This window comes from Pyrus communis, chromosome 8, assembly GCF_963583255.1.
Source record: "Pyrus communis chromosome 8, drPyrComm1.1, whole genome shotgun sequence".
Taxonomy (NCBI): domain Eukaryota; kingdom Viridiplantae; phylum Streptophyta; class Magnoliopsida; order Rosales; family Rosaceae; genus Pyrus; species Pyrus communis.
In genome coordinates, this window is record NC_084810.1 from 235,560 (window position 1) to 256,275 (window position 20,716).

The 20,716-nt window shown below is 38.6% G+C and overlaps 3 protein-coding genes and 1 pseudogene across 3 annotated transcripts; 3 read left to right on the plus strand and 1 right to left on the minus strand.

Moving 5' to 3' along the window:
* Positions 1–39: 39 nt before the first annotated feature.
* On the minus strand, positions 40–9,664 carry LOC137741767 (DNA mismatch repair protein MSH6-like; annotated as a pseudogene).
* LOC137743286 (pentatricopeptide repeat-containing protein At3g62470, mitochondrial-like) lies at positions 9,529–11,874 on the plus strand. The gene has a single exon (XM_068483154.1). The coding sequence runs from the start codon at positions 9,674–9,676 to the stop codon at positions 11,582–11,584; it is 1,911 nt and encodes a 636-aa protein (XP_068339255.1). The 5' UTR covers positions 9,529–9,673; the 3' UTR covers positions 11,585–11,874.
* A 3,049-nt stretch (positions 11,875–14,923) lies between these two features.
* On the plus strand, positions 14,924–18,572 carry LOC137741768 (histidine kinase CKI1-like). The gene is made up of 5 exons (XM_068481487.1): positions 14,924–14,977; positions 15,081–15,149; positions 15,251–16,201; positions 16,622–18,022; positions 18,345–18,572. The coding sequence occupies exons 1-5, from the start codon at positions 14,924–14,926 to the stop codon at positions 18,570–18,572; spliced, it is 2,703 nt and encodes a 900-aa protein (XP_068337588.1).
* Positions 18,573–19,106: 534 nt separating this feature from the next.
* On the plus strand, positions 19,107–20,541 carry LOC137743888 (uncharacterized). Its single transcript, XM_068483819.1, has 2 exons — positions 19,107–19,204; positions 20,063–20,541. Exon 2 carries the CDS (start codon positions 20,064–20,066, stop codon positions 20,343–20,345), a length of 282 nt encoding a protein of 93 aa, XP_068339920.1. The 5' UTR covers positions 19,107–19,204; position 20,063; the 3' UTR covers positions 20,346–20,541.
* Positions 20,542–20,716: the final 175 nt, after the last annotated feature.

The following is a 20,716-nucleotide window of genomic DNA, read 5'->3' on the forward strand; positions in this document are numbered from 1 at the left end:
ATAATGAAAAGCATTAAGTAGGTTAATGTTTAGGAATTCAGCAACCTGGATACTGGTCAGTACTCAGTAGGGTTAACAACTCATCTACCCAACATATACAACTCACTTTTATCATAAAATAATAATGTTACACACTAATACCGAACTAAGCAACAACCTTCAAAGCTCGTTGGGTCCAAATTCGGAACCAATATGTCGACACTTGAACAATCATTTACAATGGACGACAGCAATTTGCCCTATTCAGGTGATGATATAGCTTCTACGCTAAGGAGTTGGTCAATCCTCCCCAACTAGAACCAACTGGCTTGAGGCTCTATATATCTACTTGTCCCTTTTAGTTACACGTTCCCGGAACCCTTGGTAAGACAATTAGCAAACTAGCAAGCTTGTCTGGTTCTCATAAAAAGTTCCGGGTCATGCTCATATTAATTGAGGGCAAGGTGCTTTAAATATAGATTATATACATGTTGAAGAAAACCATAGATGACAGCGAGATGATGGCTCAGATCGAGATCATGCCTCACAACCAAATGATTGCATTTCAATTACTCTTCTTGTGTTAAAGATGCTAGTAAGGAAGCAATACAAGGCAAAGATCCCTACCAGCTAACCGTGCAATGTTCACACCATAGCTTTTAGGGCATGCACCAGGACTCATCCTGTAAAGGAATGTAACTTCTTCCACACCTCCATCTCCATTTCCAACTTGGCATGCCATATGACAGAGTGAAACCTATCAAAGAAGCAAGGAAATAACTTAGACACAGTTCAATTTATAGCATCGGCGTACAAGATGATCTTATCACCAATCTTGTCAAAAGAAAATATAGATCAACCACAGAAGAATGAGAAAAATACCTTAGAATTATTTTTATAATCTACAGCTAGTCGGTGATAATGGGTAGAAAACATTCCTCGGCACTGGACCTTGTAGATAAAATGTTCAAGAACTGATTCCCTGCCAGTTCAAGAGGACATACAAAAGTTGAAGAGGAAACGTATGAAAAACACGAGATTTGGGTAAAGGCAAAATCATTCACAAATATCTAGCATGATTGGCTCTTACACAATGGCTTGTCCATCTGAAGTTGATGTTCCACGTCCAAGTTCATCCAATGCCACCAATGAATTACGAGTAGCTGATGACTACAAACAATATTGAAATATATGTTTAGCACAATGAATTTCTTAAATCATAACACCTTCGTCTATAATTTGAAAGAATTTCAGAACCCAGTGAACTGATATACTCATTACACTCATGAGTCATGGCACTAAATATTGAAATAAGTTGAGAAGACATGATTTATGAATTTTCAAGAGAAATGCATATCATAACCAAGGATTAGAACCAGATGAAATTTTTTCAACCCACACAATCTATTTTTATGAACATGGGAAATCAGAACAATACATTTATAACACTAAACTAGTTTGAAACAAGTTGCTCTAAATAGTAATCTCACCAGCATTGTTGCAGTTTCTGATAGCTCCGTCAGAAATGTACACCATGATATTATCTTTAGCACCCATACGTACAAAGATTCAGTTGACAGGAGATAGCTCAAAGCTCTCTGCAGGAACATCTGCTCCTAACTGCCGAAGAAACAGAAGCGAAAATGATCACACATTACACGGCAATAAATACAAGAAAGTAAGAAATTCAGACAATAAGAGAAGACTACATTAACTGGGCTAAAATCACAGCCAAGCAAACTTGGTGAATAAGAGTAGACTTTCCACCCATGTTAGGACCAGTGAGAAGGATAAATCTCGCATGGCCAGAACCTCCAATGGCAATGTCGTTGGAAACAAATGTACCCTTTCCTAAAGAATCACTTCTAAGAACAGGATGTCCCAAACTTTTTGCAGAAAAATGGGGTACTTCATTACTACATGATGAACTCATGACCACTGGCTGACAAGAGGGTCCTTCAAAATAATCACTTGCAATTGCTAGACTGATAAAAACATCGATTTCTGCAACATGTGTGGTCAATGTCAGCAGTGAACATAAAATAGAAACTAATTACTGAATTCATGGACTTGTTAATTGAAATACATTTTTAGAATTGTTAAACCCAAATTATTCGGAAATCAACTATAGTTAAATCTGTTTAAAATGGGCCAATATTTAGCTACATCTTTTGGGGAATCAAGCAGTACTCTTATGTATGAGTGTGTGTGTGTGTGTGTGTGTGTGTAAGTTCTTAGTTCTCTTATATTGCACAACATAGCAGAATGCACTTACTAAAAGAAAATGCGAATGAAAAAATATGCTCCAGACTCCAGTCTATCCACTGAAGTTTGACTAAAATCGATAACCAGCCAATGCAGAGGGAAAATGATTCCATACCTGCAATCACAGAGACCAATTGTCTCCATTTAAGACGATGCCCGTTGAAACGTCCAATGAACCTCGGCAAAATGCTTTTTAGCGAGGACTCCTTATCAGTTTCAGCTAGCGAGAGCTCTGTCAATGACTTCTTGATATCTGGTGTCCAGTACCTCGAGAAACCCTGCACGTTTGAACACAAGGAATGCATGTTCATATTAATATAAAACCATTAAAGCTACTTAATGCACCATTCCAAAGATTTTTCTAATTACCTTTTTAGATGAACGTAACTCATAATCCGAAGGAATACTGCTGCACAGACTTTCCGGCATTTCCAATAGGTAAGAATCTTTTTCGACTGTGACATAAGTTGACACGCCCCGACCCCGATATTCCCTGAATACCAGGATAAGCACGTGCTGGCCGACACCCGAGGGTGACGAAAGCCATTTATTAAGTGCAAATGCTAAAAATAAGGGATAAATAAGGTTTATAAATAAAAAAGAATAATGAATATGCAAATAAGGACCGTGTTCAGAGCACACCTCTAATCTAGAACACTAGAAGAAAATAATATAAAATTGAATGAAACCAAGGAATGGGTCCTACACCAAGAGGACTTGAAGATGCCGATGCGGAAGTGCCTGGACGTCGGGATTGTATGCCTCGATTCTAAGTCCTGAAGGGGGCGCAAAACAAACATGAGTGGACCAAGTTGATATATATATAATAAAACAGTTATCAACGTACTAACCCCCAGGTTTTATGAAAACACATATATAATGATAAACATAGGTTTTCCAAAACCTAGCATGTCGTGCAATATCTCAAATCATCATTCGCATAAAATAGTAATCACTAGTGAATGTCCGATATAACACTTCAGGCCCCATGCCGGCTCCCCGTCTCTGAGCAGACAGTCAGAGGAAAATGCACTTCAGGCCCCTTGCCGGCTCCCCGTCTCTGAGCAGACAGTCAGAGGAAAACACACTCCAGGCCCTATGCCAACACCAAACCGTCGCCCGGGACGGACCGGATCTATCCCTACGTCCCGTAGCGGAAAGGACCACTAGGTAAGTACAAAACCAGTGAACATACATATATTGAAAATCAACTTCATAGTATAAAGTCATCTATCATCTATACTATAAAGAGGTGTTCTAAACATGTTCTAAATATCATATCGTCATCCATCAGATATGCTATAAGAACATGGGTTATAGGAAAAATAGTAATAATTCAAACTAACCTCAGTAAGCATGTTATCTCAAAACGTTTCATAAAACATAATCATCAAATCATGCTTTTCATGTATGCATTTATACTATCAAAACATGCATTTTTAGAAGGGGTCCACTCACAGTACTTCGCCGTCAAAAAGCCACGCCACTAGCGAAGACGGAAACGCCACAAATAATTGCCCCTAAGCACATAAAGGGTACATTTAGTCAAACTCTACTCAAACGATTGAATTTGGGAAAACGGACATCGGAAACGGGTTCAGGACGTCGAAATTAGCTAAGGAGGGGTCCCGCACGAAAACTCAAAAAGTCAACGGTCAAACCGATCAAAGTCAAAGTCAACGCTAACCGTTGACCCAGTCAACGGTCATCGCGTCAAGTCAACGGGTCAGGGGTCACGGGTTTGGGCTTTAGGGTTTTGGGTTAGGGTAATTGGGTTTAGGTTTTAGGTGGGTTGGGTTTGGGTTAGAAGGAAAGTGGGTTTGGGTTTGAAACCTTATGGCCCAAGGCCTAATTTAAAAGGGGAAATGGGTTTGGGCTGCAACCAAGGCCCTAAGGCCTTTTGGGTTTTTAAATGAAACAAAAATAAAAATAAAAAAAAGAAACGGTTGGGCTTTTGGGCTAAAACCCGAAACGGCCTAAGGCCCGTGGGGAAAAAGATGGCCCGAAGGCCTGGGTGCGCCGGATTCCAAGGAGGGAGAAGGCCGGTTTTCGGCCGGAGAATTCCCAAGCTCCGTTGGAGCTCAAAACTCAACCAAAACATGTCATTCAATATACCAAATTGAAGCCCCGAAGGTAAGGAATCGAAATATACCCTTGGTTCCCGTCATCGTGGTCGTAGTTGGCCGGAAAACAGCCTGGAAGCCACGGGTGTCCGCCGGAAACTGGGTAAGATTTCAAATGAGTATAACTTCTTCAATACTCAATGAAATTAGGTGAAACAAAAAGAAAAGTTGTAGTACTCAGCGAGACGAAGAGATTGATACCTCGTACGCCGGCCAACTCGCCGTGGTTTGGCCGGAAATTTCCTCGAAAGGGACGGTGTTCGCCGGAAAACTGGGAAATGTCTCCGAGGTGGTTTCTTCATGGTTTGACGTCCAAAACACAACCACGGGGTTAGAAAAGAGTTATAGGTGTGGGCATGGGTGTGATGTGTGTGTGTTCTTGTCGGAGGAAAGAGCACCGAGAGGAGGGGGAAAAGAGAGAGCACGGAGGAAGAAAGAGAGAAGAGAGAAGAGAAGAATTTTCAGAAAAAAAAAAAGAAAAGGGAGAGGGAACGGGGGACAAAACAGGGGGTGGGCCCCTTGGGCTCACCAATTAAGGTTCAAAAATAATTTTAAAAAGAAAGGTATCCCCCAAACTTAGTGAAAATACAAAAATACTCATTTTTTTACGTAAATTCCGGGACGGGTTGTTACATAAGTGATCTGCAAAAGACAACAGAAGACAGAAGTTATGTGAGATTGTAAAGTTTCTACTTAAAAGTATAATACTGGGAAATCAAAATGCCAATTTGTCTTCCATAGAAGTTCTTACTGATTTATCTCCAAGTAACTTTCTCTGTTCTTGGAGGTGTTTTGCTAAATGAGGCTCTATCTCCTTTACTTTTTCACAAGCAGAGTCGTACTCAATATCGACTCCTTCATGAGGTATTATACGACCTGAATTATTGGCTTCTACCCAATCAAAGGCATCCTTGAAATGTTTTATAACTGAGTTAACATCAGGAAGACCTTTACCTGTAAACAACGAACAATAGGACGCCAAGATTTCTTTAACAAAGAAAGATGCACGTGCATACCAAAAACGATGTTTAAGGCACGAAAATTTTCTTATGGCAAGATATAAGATGAGAAACAATATCTTTTGAAATAATACTAATATAAACGCAAAAAGCAACCTATATCTTTTAAAATAATACAAATATAAATGCAAAAAGAAAACAATACCCAGTGTTAGCAGATGATAAAGTTGTGCAGATTCAACATTTTCCAAGATAACTCTAAGAGAACAGCATGTTTGATTTGAGCCATGAGTTCACAACCACGTAAAGCCGAAATAAACTCCTGAAGCTTTTTTTTGCAGCATCCTCATATAAAACCACTTTATTAGCAGTCCTTCCGCAAGCATTACTGCATCCAGTCACATTCAGTTACTGTAAATCAATCTTTGGAAACATCAGTAGGTTCTCCATAAGCATATAATCAACTGTTATTCCTAGCTTCACCTACTAGAGCAGACATGCACAAGCAACCGCTCCATGTCCAGAAGCCTAGAAATTGCTTTTCGAAATTCAAGTGCATAAGGAAGATTAACTCCCTAGAAAGAAGCATATATAACATTTGTATGTTAGAAATGCCAAAGTGCTTGGGTATCCAGTTCAATTCATCTAGATACTGTACATTAAGATTCAGTTTTTCAAGCGAAGAAAATAAGAACCAGAAGTAAAATGTCGATATAATGCGTACCCAAAGACTTGAAACAGCATCGTGGCGTTGCTTTATTAACTCTGCATGATATAGAGGTCTTGCAAGCCATGTTCTAAGCAATCTATTCCCAAATCCAGTAATACAGTGGTTCAACTGTGCATACAATGTCCTTCATAGAGCTACATCATCTAAGAATTTGAAGAACCAGAAAAGCTAAAGACAATACGAAAGGTTTACCCTGAAGAGTCTCCATTTCTGTTGTTCTCGAAAATCTCAAGGTTCTCTAGGGCAGCTGAGTCAAGAATCATGTATGGTTTTGATACAGTATCACCAAAACCAGAACTTGGAACCCAAATATTGCAAATCTGAGTAATGTCTCATCCAGGAAGGCCTGTTTTAAATAGAAAAGAGCGCCTCCAAGAGGTACACTGATTCCATTCTCACCTGCTCTCACCATCTCTGACAACACTTCTGGCAGGCAACCATAGCCATCTTCTTCCAAATGAGAATCACTGGCATGCAAACTGGCATTCTTGGGAGAACCATAAACCAATTGATCATTGGCGCGCCTTTATATACTTCTAACTTCCTGAATAGTTCACTCAGCATCCCAGAATTCTGATAGTGGGACTAACTCATTCACCAGAGGACTTCTTGTATGCCTTATCAGCACTTTCTCTGTTTCAGGACTAAGTAGTTTTGCAGGTTTTACAATTTCAACAGGCCTCAGCTCAGACAGGAGACAAGACAAGGCACTGCACTCTAGATCATCTCAAAATGGTATTGGGAAAGCAATACTAGTAAAAAAACAGATCCATATGTAACAAACAATTCACCACAATGACCTTATGATACATCTACATCAGCATCTTATGAAATGGTAATTAGGAATAACATAGTCACAATTTGCCCCAATGATTATATATATGCTCAATTATCTTAAAAAATAAGGGAAATGCAGACAGCCACGAAGTCCAGTAGGCACCAGAAGATCACACTATCAGACCTTTTACATTCATAATATGCACACATTTTTCACCTATTATGCTAAGCGGTTACCAAACCCCTCTCCCCTCCCTCTCCCCTCCCTCTCCCCACTGCTTTATTGAGTGATAATCCAGCCCAGTACAGGGAACAACGGTATCATGCGTGCATATATGTCTATGATTATGAGAATAATACATGAAAACTAAGAGAACAAGATGAAAATGATGTTCGACCAGACTCATACCTGCCCAAGAATGACCCGGCTGGTAGCAACATCAACTACACACACCCCAAAAAGGCGCTCTGCAGTTTGGTTTGCCAAATTCTGAGAATTTTCAGTCACTGCCATTAGATAAGAAGCATCAGGGTTTGCTGACACCATCTCTCCCTCAGTTAGTGTTCGTTTTGTAACCACTGCACATATTTCACAACCTATATACCAAGGTAAATTCAGAAGTTAATACCATTTTTTCATTAATAGTTTCAATCCGGGTATCAAATTACAACATGCAGTGCTAAGAATTATAATATAGAATATCAAATTAATCAGATGACAAATATTCAAGGATATATACCCACAAGTGAAAGATGAGCATACCTTATCTCCAGAGTCTTTACGACGAAGATCCATCTGTTCAGGTGTTTCTGTCTGCTCCACAACCAGAACTCGATACCCCTGCCAGTCAAGGTAGCTTAAATAAATCTCCCTCTACAGTGTGAAAGAGGCTTCACATAGATGCTGAACTTCAACGAAAAAGAGTAAGCAAGATTTCTCCAAATAAAGTGACAAGAGTAAAACCAACCTTCCTAGCAAGTTTCTCCACATTCATTGAGAAGTTCTTCTCCGGAAATCCACAATGGGGTTGTTCACCCTAATATTAGGCAACGAAAAATCACTAACTAAAGAAAAAAAAATAGGAAGCACAATGGGTGCATCCAAAGCAATCCTAACAAAACAAATCTCAGAGCAATCGAGATAAAATGTGAAATGAAAGAAAATTTTATGTGCCCACCCACAAGTCACAACAGCCAACACCAAGACAAAATTTCAAGATATATTACCTTCATATACTGCAGACCAAGTTCTTTTGCTGCTATATGTGCATCCATTTCAAAAAGTTCATAAAACTTGCCCATCTGCTCAAACAAAAATGAGATGTTCCTCATTTGCCTGCAATAATGACCCTGAATTTGTGTAGCATAATTTGCCATTACTTAGGTACTGGTAAGGACGAGCATACCTTGAAAAAGAGAACTTTGTCCATATGCTTTGACTTAAACTCCCACCATTGTCTCTGAAATATTAACATCTCACTAAATTAAGAGTGTTCATAATCGTTAATGCCTTAAAACCCTTTAGGCTACTTATCTATCTAGAAGCAATTACCTGGCCACCTGATAAACTCTTTAAGAATGCGGGAGGAAGTACAGAGTTCTTGGATCATAATTTGCATCTCCAATTCATCTTCTTTTGGCATCCATGCGCTGTCTGTTTCCATACAGGAGCAGTTGAGCAAAACATGTATGAAATTGAGCATCTACATGAAAACATTAATGTACTAAAATTTTATTTTTTTCATCCCTGTCTTACACAAAACAGAAATACAGTAACACATGCTGTCAGTATAGAATTATACGATGCCTGTAGCCATACAACAAGCTTCAAAGTCAAAATTAACAGTAACTAAAAATGGAAAATAATGGATTGCATTTAGACATAACAATCCCCAATTCACAACTGCGAAATATTTAGGCGTACAGTAGGATTAAGTACAAGAAACTTACTCCCTGAGGAGCAACTTCTCAGCTTCACACAAGCTAAACCTTGCTGAGGCATCACCAGATAAAACGGTATCCATCCCATTAGTCGCCTTTGTCACTGCAGTTCAGCAAACTCAAATTCAGTTCCACATAAAGCATAAACCAAATCAACTTGAGTATCCATTGGCTGGCAATAAAAAAACAAATGCACAACTCCAATAAGACACAATTACATACAATAAATTTTCTAATCGAGTCATATAAGATAGAATAACTTTAGCTTGGCTTATATTTTTCAAAACATGGTAAATCTACTTCTAAAACAGTCATAGAAACTCACATACATGGAAAACAACGAATTTAATGAAGAGAGGCACATGAAAGCCCCTCCAAAATGTAGTAATTTTCTTAAACAAAATCACATTTCTCATCTCCAAACAAAATCAACAAATAATGAAGAGAGGCACATGAAATTGATCGAATGATCAATTACAAGTATGTTGTCTAATCTAATTACTATAACGTCAAAGTAAATGAATAGTTATGAATGCTTGATTTTTCTCTTATTCAACATTTTTCTCTTATTCAACAATCAAGAGTTAAACCACATTATTAATAGTTCGTTGTAAGCTACTCCTTCACCCTCTTAGTGCAGATAATATTCTTAATTTGCACAAGTTGCAAATTGTAAGTTGGAGTAAAGGTTAACAGTAACGAAATGTAAAATTGGGCCAGGCCCAATATACTAACCAGTGGTTGCTCCGCTGCGCTCAGTTAGGTTCAGCCGTTTGCTACTGGCCTGCTGCAACTACAGACCCTGCATCTCCTTCCTCTTTCTTCACCCATCTTTGAATCTCGATTCTCGACTGCTCGATCGACCAGAAACTACTAGAAGGTCCATTCATGGCTATCCAATGACCCTCTTTCTAAGAAGATCCTCCTCATCCGCCCAAAGCCACCTACTCTACTCTCAACCGCACCCAAGAACACCACTCTCAGATGTCCACCTACGCCGCCGCTTCACCGCCGAGCTATGCTCTTTCTATCAGAGACGAGAAAGACGGCACCGCCGCCGAGAGCAAGTCTGCCTTCCTAGTGGTTGCTCTCTGCCCCTGTCTGGTTTGCTTCATTCTTCTCCTCATCGTTATCTCTATCGTTCTCATTGTCAAATTCCATTTCTTTTGCCACACCCCACTTCACTCTTTATTCTACAAGAAAAATTGCTAACTACACCCACCACAATCCCCAATTTTACAACTTCAATGGTTGGCATTGAATGTGGTACTACGCTTAGGGGGTTTTCTAGTGCCACCGCTGGTGGTTCGGATTCGGGTGCTGAAACTGATAGTGAGGACGAGGATAGGAGGGGGAGTGTTCATGTTAGTTCTAGTGCAGACCCGGAAGAGGTCGACAGGGTATGCAAGGTGATCGACGAATTGTTTGCCTTAGATCGGAACATGGAAGCGGTTCTTGATGAATGTGGGATTCAGTTGTCCCATGATTTGGTTGTGGCGGTGTTGAAACGCTTCCAGCATGCTAGAAAACCTGCCTTTCGGTTTTTCTGTTGGGCGGGGCAGAAGCCAGGGTTTTCGCAGGATTCTAGGACTTACAATTCGATGATGAGCATTTTAGGAAAGACCAGGCAGTTTGAGACCATGGTGTCGCTGCTCGAAGAAATGGGAGTGAAAGAGCTTTTGACAATGGAAACATTTGTGATTGCTTTTAAAGCTTTTGCTGCTGCCAAGGAGAGGAAGAAAGCTGTTGGCATTTTTGAATTGATGAAGTACTACAAGTTCAAAGTTGGCATCGATACTATTAATTGCTTGCTTGATACTCTTGGAAGGGCAAAGCTAGGAAAAGAAATGCAATTGCTTTTCGAGAAGTTGAAAGGGAGGTTTACACCAAATTTACAAACTTATACTGTACTGCTAAACGGGTGGTGTAGCTCAAAGAATTTAATGGAAGCAGGGAGGGTGTGGAATGAGATGGTTGACAAGGGATTTAAGCCTGATATTGTTGCGTATAATACAATGCTCGGAGGGTTGTTGAGGGGTCACAAGAGGTCTGATGCTATCAAGTTGTTTGAGGTAATGAAAGCCAAGGGCCCATCTCCCAACGTTAGAAGCTATAGTATTCTGATTCAAGATTTCTGCAAGCAAAAAAAGATGAAAGAAGCGGTTGACTCTTTTTATGAAATGCGAGAATCTGGGTGCCAGCCAGATGTTGTGGTTTACACGTGCTTAATCACAGGGTTTGGAAATCAAAAGAAGATGGAAATAGTTTATGAATTGTTGAAAGAGATGAAGGAAACCGGTTGCACTCCTGATGGGCAGACATACAATGCCTTGATTAAAGTGATGACGAGGCAGCAGCGAATGCCAGATGATGCAGTGCGGATATACAAGAAGATGATTCAAAATGGCGTTGAGCCATCAATACACACTTTTAACATGATCATGAAGTCTTATTTTCAGACGAGAAATTATGATATGGGTTGTGCAGTATGGGATGAGATGATTCAGAAGGGGTTTTGCCCTGATGACAACTCATATACTGTTCTGATTGGAGGTCTTATAAGTCAGGGAAGATCAGGAGAGGCCTGTAAATATCTAGAGGAAATGGTTGAGAAAGGAATGAAACCTCCTCAGCTTGATTTAAATAAGTTTGCAGCCGATTTCTCCAGAGCTGGGAAACCTGATATTCTTGAGGAGTTGGCGCAGAAGATGAAGTTTTCTGGTAAATTGGAAGTCTCCAATGTCTTTGCAAGGTGGGCTGAGATGATGAAGAAAAGGGTAAAGAAAAGAGATCCTATTGAAAATGGTTAACAGTGAATCTTGGGTTACTTTACGAAGATCCATTATACTTGGCCTTAAGGATGGCAAAATGACGAAGGAGGCATCATGGTTTCCAACTGAATCCATTTCCTTCCATACCTGCTCCAGTTTTAGCATGCAACAACAATTTGTTGGGCATTGACAAGCCACAATTTCTGTTGTATATTATCATAGTTCGTGCACATCTTTATCATTGGCCAATTTGGTGTTGTAACTGGTTCAGATTTTATGTACTTCAGCTGTACGTATCACTTGATTTTATGCTACTCGTTCCCGGTCAATTATTTCTCCATTATTGTTTCCCAGTGTTGGAGGAGGTTCCAAGTTTGAACAACCCACCGCAATTAATTTGTTAAAGATAAATACAAGTTCATCTCCAATGCACCGAAAAATTTGGAATCAAATGGTATATTTAAGTCTAAATATGAGTCAAAATCCCTCCAATGCACTGGAGACTTAAAATTTAGATACAAGTCTCCGGCCAAATTTGAGCTCATGCCAACAAGAAAATAAGATTTGGGGTAACAAAATTGTCAAAGTCCGAAGTCTTCTCCTCCATTCAAAGGAACAAGAAGCATCAAACTAGAAAACGCATTTGTTACTGATGAGAGACAACTATGTGGTATACAAAGGGAGAATCGATATGTTAACTTTTGTTCCCAGGCTAATTTTTTATGACTTTTTATTCTTATAAACATATCATATAATATACAGGACAATTTGCACAACTACCATATAAATTTTTAAGGGCGTGCTCATTTATCAAATTTTTTTTGTTCAATTCATTACGGTGCTAAATTGTCACCTCTGTTATGTTATGCCAACTATGCATAAAGTTTAAGAGCGATTTTGTCTACCTCTATCTAAAAAAACATTAATTAAAATCTTTAAATTTATTTAAACAATTGAAAGAAGGGAAGGGAAGGAAATATACTATAGAAGGCCGAGACAGAGAGAATGAGTGAGGAAAGGAGAGAAAATTGGAGTTGGGGAGGAAGAGGGGTAATTTAAAAGATTGAAACTGAATCCCACCTATTTGAAGAAGGTTTTGTTAACGTAACATTCAACAGAAATCATCAAATGTGGTACATTGGCACCAAAGTCCAAGTCTAGACGGTGATTGAACAAACCTTTTAGTTTAGGTGGCAAAAGCACAAACTCATAATAATTAGGTAATGTTTGTGCAAATTCCCCTAATATATTTTGTATTGGTTGTTAGAACTAGGAAATATATAGTATATAATTAATAGGACATATAATTTTTTAAAAGAAAATAGGAAATTTATTTTATATAATAGGAAACATATGAAAAGAATTCTTGCCTTAAACCTTTTATCACAGAACAAATTAATGAGGATTATGTCATGAGGATTTTTTGGCTCCCTTTAAGCCAATATTGCAGCGGAATTAAACTATATGCTGGCACACATTAAACTATTTGCTGGTTTTTCAGTTAATCAACAAGTTCTTCTTTTGGTCTTTTTATTAATACCTTGCTGGCAACAGAATTAAGCTGCTTTATACATGGTCTGCATGGAACCTACATGCTGTTCCAAAACATGAGTCCCCACTGCCCTAATGCCATATGTCGATCGACAGAGATCATATCTTTTTAATAAGTGTTTAATTTCTGTTTTATTGATTTACTGCTAGTCTCATATTTCTGTGTGCTACCTGCATCCAAAACCACGCGACATAAGATAGTTGTAAGTGAAAAAAAGGTACCATATATATGAAACGCCAATTCTGCAAGAACCCTAGATGGGAATTTTTGGGCGTGGTGAATGCAAGAAGCTAAAAAAGGAAGTGCGAGAATGATGCCCTTGAGTATTTAATACCCAAAATCTACTTCAAGATACTGAATTATACAAAAATCTTTATCAAAGAAGCAGGAGTAGTACTCAGATATCATCATATCAGAAGATAATATTGTTTTGCCCTAACTCCAAGAAGAAGATGAACAAAACTGAGTGACTGCATATTGTCTCCCATCATCCTTCTGCGGCTCACATATATGTATTCTTCTACTTCATCAGGTCTCTCTCACACATTAATTTCGTCTTTCTTGTTTTTCTGCATATCATATAAACTCTCTCTCTCTCTCTCACTCTCTCTCTCTCTCTCTCTCTCTCTCTCACACACACACACACACAGCTTTTCTCTAATTTTACAAAATTCATTCATTGGTTTTATGAATAAAGCATCCCCTTTTGATGGATTGTTTGTTTGTTTGTGGTTTTTTCAAATTTTTAGACGAACTTCTGTTTGATTTCAAAGAATTTATGGGTGTAGCATTATGTCCCAATGAATGCACTAGATAATGCATATGATCATGATCTATATATGAGGTATGTTATCTTTTAGATTTCAGTATTGATCACGTTTCCTCTAGTTCAAGCAAAATAAGGAATGAAAGAAAAACTAACAAAACAAGATGTTTCGTCAGTTAGATTTGAGATGCGTAGGTCTTGCAGAATCTCACCGACAGACCAAAGAAACTCAAACAATGATATGACAATTTATTGTACTCAATGGTCAAAACCTAGAAAATCATCATCAATTTTGTTGTTGTTATTAATTTGTTAATCCTCTTACATTAAAGTTGCATGTTTTTTTCATTTTTTATTTTTATTTATGTATGTTCGTACTAAATTTTTAATTTATTTTCATGTATTGTAACTGGTTAATCTAATTCTCATTTCTTTGCACTTTGAACTTTCGCGCCAAATGAATGTATGGAACGTCTGCCACATGTATGCATAAAATCTGCATTTCGCGTGTCGCTGTTGTTATTCAAAATATAACGTAAAATAATATCTAGTTGTTAATGAGTGATATGTGATTTAAACTTTTGATTATATTTAATAGCATAACAAAACATTAATAAATAAATGAGCTTTTATTCTCTAATTTTGTGTTTTTTTTTTTCAAGAATTCTCTAATTTTGTTATGTCTTTTAAGAGGAGTCCGTTTTTACTCACTCTCTTCTACATTGTGAGGTTTGTTAAAAAAACTAACCTATGGTAGTATGGTTAGTTTTACATTCACTAATTTTTTTTAAAGAGTTCTAACGTACATTATTTGTTTTATGTTACATTAAACTAATTCACGGGACTCCTTTTTTTATACAACAATATACTTCCATTGTTTGTTTATTGAACTCAAAATTCTCGATATTCAAACATAAGGTCTCTCAGGTATATATAAGTCAAAAGCATATCACTAAATTCCCTTTAAATATTGGTGAAGTATGTCAAAATCTAGTTTTTGACTTTTTTTATGGCAACTTGGATGATACAGTTCTTTGTACTTAAGGACCAAGAAGACCCGATGAAACTCCACTCATTGAAAGTGCTTGTGAGGCATGTTTTCTTTGTCTTGCAGGTAATTCTTTCTTCTCATTATTCTACATTAATTTCGAGCTTAATTTCACTGTTATCACTTCATTGCAAGTATACGTTATTTTAACTAGTAAAACTCAATGCAGGCAACTTGCGTGCTGGTGCTTGCTTGCTTATTGGTCGGCATCATCAAGCATATCGAGCATAATGCACAGGTGAGCTTAATTAAACTAACTTTCAAAACTCAATTATTCATTAATGGATTTATTAAATGTCTACATGATTTAAAACCTGTAAACCTTTCATTGAGTTTCAGGCTTATAATGTTCTACCGACTTCCCCTCAAATTAGGTTGATCAGTCTTGTTCTTAAGGACTGCAAGGTGGCATTCATCCTCCTCATTGTAATGATTGGTATTATGGGCTTCTTCGTTTTCAGTTATATTTTCGTAATGCATAGTTCGGGAAGACGAGAGATGCATTTGTGTAATACATTGATCAAGCAAATGGAGGCCACCCAACAAGCAGAGAGAAAGAGCATGAATAAGAGCCTTGCATTTGCTACTGCAAGCCATGACATTCGTGCTGCTCTAGCCGGAATCACAGGTTTGATTGACATATCTAAAGAAGAAGTTTCCCCAGGTTCCGAGTTGGAGACAAATTTAAGGCAGATGGAAACTTGTGCAAGAGATCTCTTTGGTATATTGAACTCTATTCTTGATACGAGTAAGATTGAAGCTGGGAAAATCCAACTTGAAGAAGAGGAATTCGATGTGGCGCAACTTGTTGAAGATGTAGTTGACTTGTATCATCCTGTGGGTTTGAAAAAAGGCATAGATGTGGTGTTGGATCCTCACGATGGCTCTCTAATTAAGTTTCCGTGTGCGGTAGGCGACAGGGGAAGACTTAAGCAGATATTATGTAACTTAGTAAGCAATGCCGTCAAATTTACCTCGGAGGGACATGTCACAGTCCGTGCTTGGGTCGAAAAACCCAGCTTTAAGAACTCAATAGCTGCTTCTGGCAAGGGCAATGGTGTTGCAAGACAATTGTTGTACTTGTTTAACCACAGCAACAAGGCACAAGCAGACATGGGAACAATGAAGCATGACCCAAATGCCTTGGAATTTGTTTTCGAGGTGGATGATACAGGGAAGGGAATTCCAAAGGAAAAGCAAAAATCAGTGTTTGAAAACTATGTCCAAGTTAAAGAAACGGCTCTTGGAGAAGGAGGCACTGGCTTAGGACTTGGCATTGTTCAATCTCTGGTAAGCAATCAAAATTGCATCAATTTTATGTTTATATTTTCCCACGCACAAATATCTTTGTTTGGCAGAATCATGGGTAAGACTAGGATGGTTGAGTTGAAGTCGAGGCTTGTATGCATTATTTGCAACAAAAGAAATTTCGACTTTTTTTTTTTGGGCTGCATATTACTTTGGTTTGTGGAAACTTCGACTGCAATTTAGTTTGTTTTGTGCTGGATCTTAAATGACTATATATAGCTTCTGCACTGGGTTTCTTTGGTTGATGTCGTACATGGTGGAGATTGCTGAGTAATAAATAATGTACTTATCTAGTTTTTGAAGTATATTTATGTTATTATATTACTTGCGCATTAGAATTATGATTTCTCGGGAACATGCCATTTTAGTTTATGCATGTTGATAATTTTTGAAATGCTGCAGGTACGTTTGATGCATGGAGAAATAGGAATTGTGGACAAGGAGATGGGCGAAAGAGGCACATGTTTTAGGTTTAGTGTTCTATTAACTTTACGTGAGAATGTCTCGAAGGATAGCACGAAAGAAGTGGACATTGAAATGGGATTTGGCCCAGGTGATTTGGGGATACTAGTCACTCACACTCCGAGTACTCCCGGATTGAGCATTCACACGCCAAGCCCCAGGTTGAACATTCGAACCCCATGTAGTACTCCTAAGGTTGATGGATCAGGATCATCCGTCGTCTTGTTGATTAAGAATGAAGAACGTCGCAGAATTTCCCAAAAATTCATGGAAAACCTTGGGATAAAAGTATTCGTGGCAGAACAATGGGAACAACTTTCTCAAACTCTAGAGAAAGCAACTAAACACAAGGGGAGTTACCATTCTTGTCATCATAGCTCTTCAAGAATATCTGAGGTGGGTTTGCAGGACTGCTTGAGCAAATCCACGTCATGCAACTCTAGCAACAGAGTAAACGAGGTGCCTTTGATCCGCGCAATGGACGGGAGTGGAACTGAAAACAACAGCAGCAGCAACAACATGCTCCCTCTTTCTCTCTTTAAAAAGACGAGCCTTCGAGGTGCAACGGGGTTTGTGTTACTAGTGGTTGATGCCACAGCTGGACCCTTTTCAGAACTATGTAAGATTGTGACTGAATTCAAAACGGATCATCACCAGAATAGTACTAGGAATTGTAATTGGTGCAGGGTTGTATGGTTAGCAAGTCATAGCATCAATTTGAATGATCGTAATATGTTTGATCCAGAGGATGTAATCAAACACAAGGCGCTTCATGGCAGCCGCCTATACGAAGTGGTGAGACTTCTTCCGGAGTTTGGGGGTGCATTACCTAAGAGAAGGGCCACAATTCAGCAGCTTCCACACCAGGTTGGAAAAGCGTCTAGAGCTCCTGCTAGTTCCTCAATATCACATCAACATCGGTCATATAATTATCAGTTCGATCATTCAACTGACGATGAAATTGAAGTATCGCAAGACCATAATAATATTGGTGGTAGTTCAGGTAATGAGACACCTGGCAAGAAAATATTTTCACCAACGCTGACTCACCAATATCTGTCTCATGTTGGCTCCTCCACATCAAGAAACTCACAGATTCTAGTTCCTCCGAGAGATCAAACACAAGAACATGTCAGCGATCCGAACAGGCCCTTGATTGGAAAGAAATTTTTGGTTGCTGATGACATAGAATTGAACCGCAAGCTAGCTCAAATTAATTTGACAAGGCTGGGTGCAACTGTGAAGCTTTGTGGGAATGGAAGAGAAGCTCTTGATCTCGTTCGTGGTGCTCTAGCGAATCAAGGGAAACACGGATTCGATTATATACTAATGGATTGTGAGGTAACTATTTCACTTCTCATGGTTGATCAGTAATTAAATATTTAATAATCCGATCGTTTAATAATTAATGCTTTAATCACTGCCATGCACCTTGCTAGTCGAGGTTAAAAAGACTCCGTTCTCTTTTACTCTTATTTTTTCCGACATTAATTGTGTTGAATAAATCGAAAGAGAGTCAAGGGTACAAGTATAAGAGTGCATAAGCAGGAAAAATGTGTGCTGAAATAGTTTCCGATTCGTTTAATTTAATTCCCTATTGCCTTTTGTTCTGGACCAAAACTCATGAAGTTGATGTGCTTTTTGGTTGGTGATGAGACTGCAGATGCCGGAAATGGATGGGTTCGAAGCAACAAGGCAAATAAGGAGAGAAGAGAAGCCTTATAATCTTCACATTCCCATCATTGCATTGACTGGTCACGCATCGGGAGAGGAAAGAAGCCGGAGGATGGAAGCTGGCATGGACGATCATTTGAGCAAACCGTTTCAAAGGGAACAACTGCTTGAAAAAACGAGACGCATTGATAGAAACAAATTAAAAGAAAAATGTTAGAGACATTAGAGAGGAGTACGATGGTATATGAGCTCGCCGTTTTTAAGTGTGAGCGTCCGATGTGATGCAAACAATATGTTAGGAATGGAAAACCAAATAACTATATATGATGAAGCATTTGGTTAATATAAAGTTTGGTTTTTATAGACAAATTTTCCCTTTTCTTCTGCTATCATCCTCTTCCTCTTCTTCTTGTGCTAGAACTAAGCCTAAATTTGGAGTTCTGCTATCATCGAAGGTTGTCTTCCATAAGAGTTAAACATTGAGTAGTCAATATTCTGTTGGCTTCCGGGTTCCTCTTTCTTGTGGCATAGCATTCTTTCAAGGAAATCGAAAGGATTGTTCGTTAGGAAATTTTTTTTATTGTGACGGAAACACGGATGATGCACCAACTCGTGTGCCAATCACACTGAAAAATCTCTTGTGCGTTAGTGGTATTTTTACGTCTTCATGGGTAGTAAGGGTATTTACGTAAAATAAAATACTAATATTTTTGAAACAGTTAAAAGGGAATTTGTGGCAGTCGAGTCAGTGGCGGAATTTGACAATTAGGGCTCGCAGTGGGAGAGATTAGCAGCATACCTTCCAAAAGCTTCACACTTGACTTCCGGTCGCCGTCTATCTATTCTCAGGTAACGAGTTTGGAATCTCAAATTACAAAGTCTCTCTCTGCCATATTATTTGTGCATGTATATTTATATGAGCTCATATTGCATTCAGTGGAATACCCGCGCAAAACCCAATAGCCGCGGATCTGGAATTCGTCTGCAAATGTTAAATTTTCCAAATCCATGGAGTTATACTGTCTTATGAATTTCGTTAGAGCAGAGCAGTCAATTGTTGTGAAATTTTTCCTGTAACGTCTTCACTGCTAGTGCTAGCTTGGTTTTTAACTTGTGAGCTCTGAGAAAAGGGCAAGAATTCGAATGTGATTTTACGTTTTTCAGTAGGGAAATTGGTTGGGGATATGGATATGGTCTAGAACAATGGAAGATTTGGGGACGTGTTCGATTAGTCCGTAATCAGTATGTTAATCTTATAGTTTGTTTGTTTAGTTTTCCCTTTCGAACTCCACCTCAATAACTTAAGCAAAGAATCACTATCAAGTTGTAATTGTGCAAGGCAGAATCATTACACTGTTGCTGTTTGAATTTATCCTCGTATAGTCGTATTGCTATCTGTCTTCATTCATGTAGTGCAAGATGCCTGCAATTGTAACAGTTTACAGCTACTAGTTGAAGCTTAGTAAGAACCATAAGTGAACCTCTTGTCATCTGGTTTGTCAACAAGGTTTTCGGAACCTTTTTTGTCGTGCATGTTTCGTGTCTTTTTCAGAATACAACCATCATCTTTCGTGAAGTAATTAACCATCTGTAGAGAAACTTCTGATACAGGACAGTGAGAGAAATTGTTCAATCAATGCCTTTCTACTGTCATTGGTTATAACTTTAACGCTAACTATTTCCTTGTTGGGATCAATCATTCTGCAGTATGATGGACGCTCAAATTCATGAAGCAGTCCCTTGTAGGCCTAGTATTAAGGTGGACTTTCAGCTCGGTTCAGAAACATATTCTGTCAAGGAGCACAAGGGCATCCTTTCTGAGCAACTTGTTTCTGTGAAAGAAGAAAGCATGAGGATATTGAAGGACTTCATCACCAGACACAATGTTCCTAATGACGTCCCTGATGAACTTGTTGAAAACTCTTCGGAAGACGATGGTGAAATCTTTGAGAAGCCTCCTCCAAAGTCAAAGCAGACAAAGTTTACTTGATTACCTCTGTATTTTTGGGTTTAAACCTCAAAACAATTTGTGATTGAGGTGCACCTTCTGCTGTCTTAGATAGACCGTTTTGAACTAGATTTAGCAATAGCTGCCTTTGTAGCATTCAAGTGCTTATGTTTTGACATGCATTGTGTAGTATGGCATAGTATTCTCTATCAACTTTTGAAATCAGTCAACGCGGTTACTTTTTTCGTTGCTTAAGAGGAGGAACCTTATAATCTTCACATTCAAATCAATGCATTAACGGGTCATTCACCGAACGAAGAAAGAAGCCGGAGGATGGAGGCTGGCATGGACGACCATTTGAGCAAACCGTTCAACATGACACAATTGCTTGAAATAGTGAGACGCATCGATAG